This window comes from Oryzias melastigma, linkage group LG5 (genome assembly GCF_002922805.2).
Source record: "Oryzias melastigma strain HK-1 linkage group LG5, ASM292280v2, whole genome shotgun sequence".
NCBI classification, from domain to species: Eukaryota; Metazoa; Chordata; class Actinopteri; order Beloniformes; family Adrianichthyidae; genus Oryzias; species Oryzias melastigma.
This window is the reverse complement of record NC_050516.1, coordinates 26,920,600-26,928,419: the sequence shown is the minus strand read 5'-3', so window position 1 is coordinate 26,928,419 and position 7,820 is coordinate 26,920,600. Positions and strand designations below refer to the sequence as shown.

At 37.4% G+C, this 7,820-nt stretch overlaps 1 protein-coding gene across 3 annotated transcripts in view; it reads right to left on the bottom strand.

Moving 5' to 3' along the window:
- The window catches only part of poc1a (POC1 centriolar protein A), a 60,731-nt gene that overhangs the window by 16,156 nt on the left and 36,755 nt on the right, over positions 1-7,820 (bottom strand). Inside the window, exon 11 of one of the 3 annotated variants that reach the window (XM_024269417.2) lies at positions 5,881-6,765. The exons of the other annotated variants lie outside the window; for them this stretch is intronic. Coding sequence (XP_024125185.1) covers positions 6,760-6,765 — 6 coding nt within the window. The 3' untranslated portion in view covers positions 5,881-6,759. Of the gene's footprint in view, positions 1-5,880; positions 6,766-7,820 lie in introns of those variants that run through there. 3 annotated transcript variants of the gene reach the window in all.

Genomic DNA, 7,820 nt, shown 5'->3' with positions numbered 1-7,820 from the left:
CTTCTTCATTATGCATTTTTTGGCCCCTGCGACTTATACTCCGGTGCGACTTATAGTCCGAAAAATACGGTAGATTCACTCCAAACACTGACAAAAATCAAGGGATCTAATTCTCCGACGGTCATTAAATAACATTTGACAGCGTGTCAAAACAACAACAGTTGTTGTGTTTAATTACTATTCAGCAACACTCCCAACAATGTTCAGATCTATGAATGAAAATCTCTGACTAAGTTTTTCTCATTTCTAAAGGGTGACTCAATCCTGATCTGGAAGGGAAAGAGGATGAGGCACACAGAGCAGCACATCTGTTTGTAGTGGTCTGGACGTCTCTGTGATCGGCAGAAGGAGCAGAAGTGTTGAAAGATTTAGATTGTGATTGTGAAATTGCCCGTTTCATTTATTTTAAGGGACGCAGGAGATTTATTGCCTACACTCACATTTCCTGTTTCACAATCAGTATTCTCGTGTCAACAACATCATTATGTTTTTTTACATGACTCTTATCTACACCAAGGTGATAAGATAGATGATATTCATCTTTGAATATTTTTTCAACTAATATTGTAGGGAAATAAACAACAGTAAATCAATATGCTAAACTAAAAAGAAAAATGTCCTCTTCAAGCAGACAAAAGAGGGTCTAATGTTCCAGAGTAGTAATAAATTTCCACAACCACCAGCAAGTCTAAACTTTGAAGTACACCTCCCTGTCTGAATGACGTACAGGTTCTTTGAATGGAAAGAACAAATCAAAAATATTTCACACAGCCTCGCAGAACCTGAAATGCAAGGAAAGTCTTACTACATGATTTGCTTGGGAAGCGGAAGTGTTTTCTTAGCTCAGACTTTATCGGAAACTATTATTTTTTGCTTTGTAAAGGTTCTTCTGTCGAATATGGGGTTATCTTTGTTTCTTTTTTTAAATGAGGCTCAGGATGTAATTCAAATGTGACTTTAGGAAAAAAATCACCTAAATAAATTAGATTTTTTTTTCATTTGAAAAAAAAAAGTGAGATTTTTCTTGTTTACAAAAAAAATATTTCTAAAGATTGAAACTTTAATCTGAAATGTACAGGGGAAAAAACATATTTATAAACTGGTCATATTAAAATATTTCAATTAAATAAACCAATAAGTCAGGACATTGTGTTTATTTTAAAAAACAAAAATAAAAGAATGATATTTACAGTCTTGTATGTGCATGTGTGCATCAGGCTTAGATAATATATCCATTTCCTTCTCTGTTTAATTTGCACAAATCGTTTGAGTCAATAGCACATTAACCCCTTGAGGCCTGAATTTATTTCCAGCTTAAAAAAAAATCACTTGTGTTTTTGCTCTCAAGTAGATTTCAAATTAAAAGGGCCATGCCATGAAAAAACTATGTTTTGAGGTTTTAAGTGTATTATACTGTTCATTCCTCACTTAAAAAGAACCCCAAAGCGGTATTTTGATCCGTTCACGCATTTCTGAGTAATCCTCTAAAAACCTGCTCTCTGAGCACCAGCCCATCCAAATCCACTAAAATGAGTGGGTTCTCACGTACTGATGTCACAAAGTGAGAACAGCCAATTTCAGGAAGAGTCTGCTCTGCCCCAGTCTAACACCCAATTTCTCCACAGAGCTAGTGGTGATCAGGAAAAAGCTTTTATTTTAGATGCAGAATACTGTAATTGTTCCAGTTGTGTCCTGTCTTCAATAAATTCCAGCTCAAACCGGTGTTTGTTACTTTAGACGCAGGAATCCTTTAAGTATTTGTGTTGTAAATTAGTGTTGGGATGGCCGGGGCTTCTAAGGGCAGATGTATAGTATGTACATCCCTCTTTGAAAAAAAAAAAAAAGACTATTTTCGTGGGAGAAACGAAGACATAGTACAGGCTATAGGATGACGTCATGACATGGGCGGCACCCACACCCAGCGGCAGGCGGAGTCTCAGGAATCAAACTGTTTTACTTCCGGGTAAGAAAAAACTCACAAAAAATAACTCATATTTCATTAATAATTAATAGCAAACTAACAAAGCTAATATATGATCATACATATGGTTATAGTTTATTCTGAAAGGCTTAAGAAAATCATGGTATGGCCCTTAAAGGTAAGTTTAGAGCAGAAGTGGTTTGATACGTATTTGCATCAATAGGCATCAAGGGGTAAAAAAAAGTGGTTTGGAAGAGAATTCAGAAAACTCTTAAAACAAGGGTTATTTCTTCAACCAAATTCTTGGGTTATTCATGGGAGATATATTTCTGGTTTACTTTGGTGCAACATACATTTTTTGGGGCTATAGAGGTTTCATTTTAACCCCATTTATGTGTATTTTCCTGACTCATTTTTTTAAGTTAAAATAACCCAGAAAAAAAGCTAGTCTCTTTTTGACCTCCAAGTTGGGTTCAAAACAACCCAACTTGGGTCATTTGAACTTTTTAGTGTGTACAAATTATGACTTGATTTTCATGGTGTACCATTTAATTTTTAAATGAATATCTTTCTATGTTTTAATAGCTCCTGCTTTACAAAAACACTGACTGCTTGAACAACCCAACAATAACTTGGACGACAAATGAGTTACAAGCTAAAATCCACCGACCAAACGGGTTCTAAAAGTCAGTCATCTGCTCTGACATCTCTGACTATTTACACACTAACACATTTGACTTTTTTGTTTAACGGTTTGTGTGTTTAAACGGCCAAAAAAAAAAAAAAACCCAACTGAACAGACAACTGTCGTAAGTTTTCTGGTCATTATTGGAGTTCTTTTGTTTCAAACACTCGTGACCTTGTCCAGCGTGTTTAACTGTCACGCAGAACAAACACACTGTATCCACAAAAGCACCAAGGTGAGTCATTGCACGTTAACTCAAGTCCTTACCTCCTCATCTCTTTCTCTTTCTCACTCTCTCCGTCGCACACACACACACACACACTTGAAAACCTCACCCCATTATATAACTGTTACAGCTCACAGGCAGGGCCATAAAGACAGATGGTTAAAGGCGGCCAAACAACGTGCTAACGATCTGCCATATCTCTGTTACACCTCCCAGTGTTTCAGGTCAGCTCATTCAGAACCAAAAAGCACGTCAACAATCTGAGAAGGGATAAAAATATAAACATGACTCAGTAACTTTAACAACTGATCCCAAACTAAGTCATAAAAGGATGTGAGGAATCAAACGTTTCTTTGGGTAAAAGATTATTGGTGGTTTATGATTTTTGTCAAAATGATAGTAACACTTTGTAGCATGTTTCTTTTTGTCTTTTTTCTGAATTAAAAGTGGCTCAAGATAGAAACCACACACAAGACCTACATTTCTACTACAGGAAGCACTTATTCAACAAAAGACCAGTTACACTTTAGAAGGTGTGGCTCTTTATGACGAAAGTCAATGAGTTCGAACTGATCAAACAGGTCATTTACTAAAAATACTTGGCCTGTCAAGGCAGCTATACATAACAATAAGACTGTTTAGAAGTTAAAATAAAAAAAAAATACAGAAAGTATGTTGTTCAATTCAATTCAATTCAGATGTAAAAGTAATACCTTAGACCAGTGGTCGACAACCTTTTAGTGGCTGCAGGCCGGTCAACCCCTAAGAATTTCACCGCAGGCCCGGCACAGAGTGTGTGTGTGTGGTGGGGTGGCAGTATACTTGAATGCAACCCAGACGTATTAACATTTATTTATATTTATTAATATTCATTAGGGCTGCCACAAACGATTATTTAAATTGCCGACTAATCACCGATTATTTTTTCCGATTAGTCGACTAATCAGGTCATGCGCAAAGTGGATGGAATCCAACCTTTTTTCTTTAGCCCCAAAGACAATAACCTTCAGTTTTGTTTTTGTTTAACTGAAGTAAGTTGTGGCACAGGGCTGCACGGTGGCGCAGTGGTTAGCGCTCTCGCCTCACAGCGAGAAGGCCCCGGTTCGAATCCCGGCTGGGACCTTTCTGTGTGGAGTTTGCATGTTCTCCCCGTGCATGCGTGGGTTTTCACCGGGGACTCCGGCTTCCTCCCACCGTCCAAAAACATGCTTCATAGGTTCATTGGTGACTCTAAATTGCCCCTAGGTGTGACTGTGAGAGTGCATGTGTGTGTGATTGAGGCCCTGCAACAGACTGGCGACCTGTCCAGGGTGTACCCCGCCTTCGCCCATCAGTAGCCGGGATAGGCTCCGGCACCCCCGCGACCCTGAAAGGGAAGAAGCGGTCAGGAAAATGGATGGAAGTTGTGGCACATGCAGTCATTAATGTGATCAGTGCATTTACCAAGAGCCTGTACAGGGCCTCTGTCTCCTGGTATCAATGTAATATATATCCGTGTGTCATCTGCATAGCTATGGTAACTAATGTTGTTCTTTATAACCTGGGCCAGTGGAACTTGTAGATGTTAATAGAAGTGGCCCCAGGATGGAGCCTTGGGGCACTCCACATGTAATTTCTGTTGGCTCAAATGTGAAGTTACAAATTTACGCAAAATATTTCCTGTATTCCAAGTATGTTTTGTTGTGATTTGTAAGAATTGTTTTCATTTGTTTTAATGTTTTTATTAGTTACAAAATAATTTAAAATACAGTTAAGTAAAAGTTAGCATTAAATAATGAGCAGACTTAAATCTTTGTGAAGTTGAGAACAAAGTAGTCAACCATTGCTTAAAGAACTGAATGTTGGTTGTTCAAAAGGAGTAGTCACGAAATACTTGGGTAAATTGTCATTGGTCTATTTGAAAACAGCTGACTGGATCTGAATCAATACTTTCATGAAGTACTACAATATGAACGAATATTTGTTCCACTTCAATTTTGTTCACTTTGTAGTGGCACAAATATTACTTCATACAACAACACAGCTATGAACATTTAATCAAGAACATTTAATCAAGCTTTCACTCATCAACTCTATAGATGTGGTTACATTGGCAAGCTGTTTTAAACAAAGGGTATACTGTATGTTTTGAACCAGTAAGATTTAGCGACAGTAGAGTAAGGTACCCCTTACTCTACCGGGATGGGTGTTGTCTGACTTATCACCAGGTTTTCTTTATGGGTGGATTTGCTGGAAAGTAGGTCATTATTTCAAACACTCAGCATACATTTACACAACTTGAGTTATGTACAAGTTGGTCTCGTGTTTTGGAGTTTTGGGCCATTTTTTGTTTGTTGTTTTTTTCCGTCAGAGCATCGGTCATTCTAAACCTTGAATATACAGATAAACACACACATTAACATACATTTTTGATGAAATACAGTGAAGGTGTCTTCTTTTATAATACTGTAGAAACTATAATACAGTACTGATGGAGCTGGATCACGAGTTGGTTTCAGAGTATAATTTAAGATAGGAATAAAGGACAACTTTACAAGAAAACTTTACAAACAAATTCCAAACAAGTTAAACTGAAGGAGAACACAAGGTAACTTCAGTCTCTTTAAAACTGAATGGAATATGTGTCTTTGGAACCAAAACCAAAGCGTGGGATCAAGGGCCGCAATGCCAAACCTCAGCTTCTGCTTTCAAGCAATCCTCTGTCTCAGAAGGAGGAGATGCAGGAGACTGTGAAGGGAAGGAGCTAAGGGGCAGGTGAGTGGGTGTTGAAGAAGAAGGGAGACCAAGAAAAAGCCCATTGAGGAGCTTTTGTGAATTTGTACAGCTGCAAAAGATGTTACAAAGTGTTTGTGGCCTCAATTATTTTCACAGATAAATACCAAGCCATTATTTAAAACAGACATTTAACCCTTGTGCTTTCTTATGGGGTCCAGATGACCCAAGCCTTACATTGATGTGTTATCATCTCATGACAAATGTGGATGAAGGTGGACAGGATTTCATGTCTGCCACGGATGAAAGTGCACTGTCTTGTGGGGTTCAGATGGCCCCGCTCCCAATGTCAACATACCTAGGATAGCACAAGGGTTATAGGTCACAAAAATATAGTAAATGGTGGCATTATATTGAATAACTTTTAGGAGTGACATTGGGCTAATTTTCATTAATTGAAAAAAAATGAATTCCAGTGCTGGATAAGGAGCTTCAAAGTGATATGAAGTGTAGAACTTTTTTTTTCTTCTCAACAAAAAAAATTAAAAATATTTGAAAGATTGTTGGGAATAAAGATAGATTTTTAACTTAATAAAATAGGTTTGCTGTTAAAAACTCAGCTGATATTCATTCATTTTAAAGTATTAGGTAATAAAAAATGCTAGTAATAAAAAAACAGTAATAATAGTTTATCAATTTGTGCCTCTATTGGCCATACAAACACAATATAAACATTATAAACTGTCTTAAAAAAGGAAACAATCCCTTTTAGAAATAAAATAGATGCAAGGTGACATTTTTTATTATATTATTAACACAAAATGACTGAAAAAAAAAAACCAGAAGCATTTTCAGTTTTCTTGTCTAGAAGTTTCTCATTTTGCACGAAGTAAAAAAGAAAAAGATTGTGCAGAGATTTCTGCCCATCAGAGACAGGGGGACAGCCATTCACTTTGAAATTAGTCTTAAGCAAAAAAAACAAAACAAAAAAAAAAAAAGCTATTTTTACTTTCACCTTTAGCTAAAAACACAGACCTAAGTGAGCATTTGGGTTTACTTTCAGTGGAGTGAAAAATAAGACAGTAAGGCTGTTTTCAGATTGGAAATGTCTATTGGTCTGAGCCAAGTCTGCTTAGTTTGGTCCAGATTGAGTCCTGAACCTTGCGTTTCTTCTTTAATCAAACTGCTGTTATTTCCCCAACAGGCACATCTGGCTCAGGTCTAGGGGAATAAATACAAAAGGGAAAGATAACATAAAAAACTGGACACCAGTAAGAGAAAAAGGAGCACAGTTTAATAAATAATCAAAACCCTGTGTCCTGAAAGAAAAAAAACAAAATGAAATAATTAGTGTGCTGGATCTAACAAAAAGACAAACCAAAAGGGATTGGAACCTTGGCCAAACATAAAATAAGTCAGAGAGACTGCTGACCCGCAATGTTGACCGTTGGAAACAGCAGTTCCATGCTATGGGCTGCCTAACCAAATCTACTTAAAGAAGACAAATAAACAAAGCCCGCAAATCAAGACTACCAAGGTCCAACCCAAAAAATAAAATAAGAAAACCCAACAGTGTAAGACTGCTGAGGACAAAGAGGGGGGGAAATACAAAACAAAACCAGCACAACAAAAACTAAACCTTAGACCCAACTACCTCCTTCTCTGCTCCCTGCCCACCTTGGTGTGTCCCTCTCTGTCTTAAATAGTCAGCAAGTGGCAATCAAGGAACATTGGCCACACCTACGAAATCTGGTTAACTTTGAGCGAACCATGTGTTCAGTCTGAACACATCCGAGTTTATCAAAGAAAAAAATCTCTTAAAACAAGATGACAGTGAGTCCTCAGACAAAAAAAGAGCAAATGGGTCGTGCTTGTCTCCCAGTCAAACCAGGGCATCCTGCAACTTGAGTCAACCACAAAGTCCTCACTAAAATCAAATACAAGGTCATCTGCAAATAGAGATTACGCCTTGGCAAAAAAATTGGGTCATGCAACGGCTCAACAATCCCACCAACAAACCACAACTAAACTGATGACAAAGAAAAGAATCAAGGCTTTGCTATAACTCAGTCAGCCTCATGTAAAGAAGTATCACAGTGGCCAACATAAAAGAGTTGCAAACAAATCACTGCAGGCAAATAGGAATGAACTTACACAATAAGCTGACAGCCTATAAAGTTAAAGGAAATAAACAGTTCTTTTGATCGATCGTGGTGGTTTAACAAGCCATTTCACATAGTTTTGTACTCTTGTTTGTTGGGTTCCATAATGCTTAG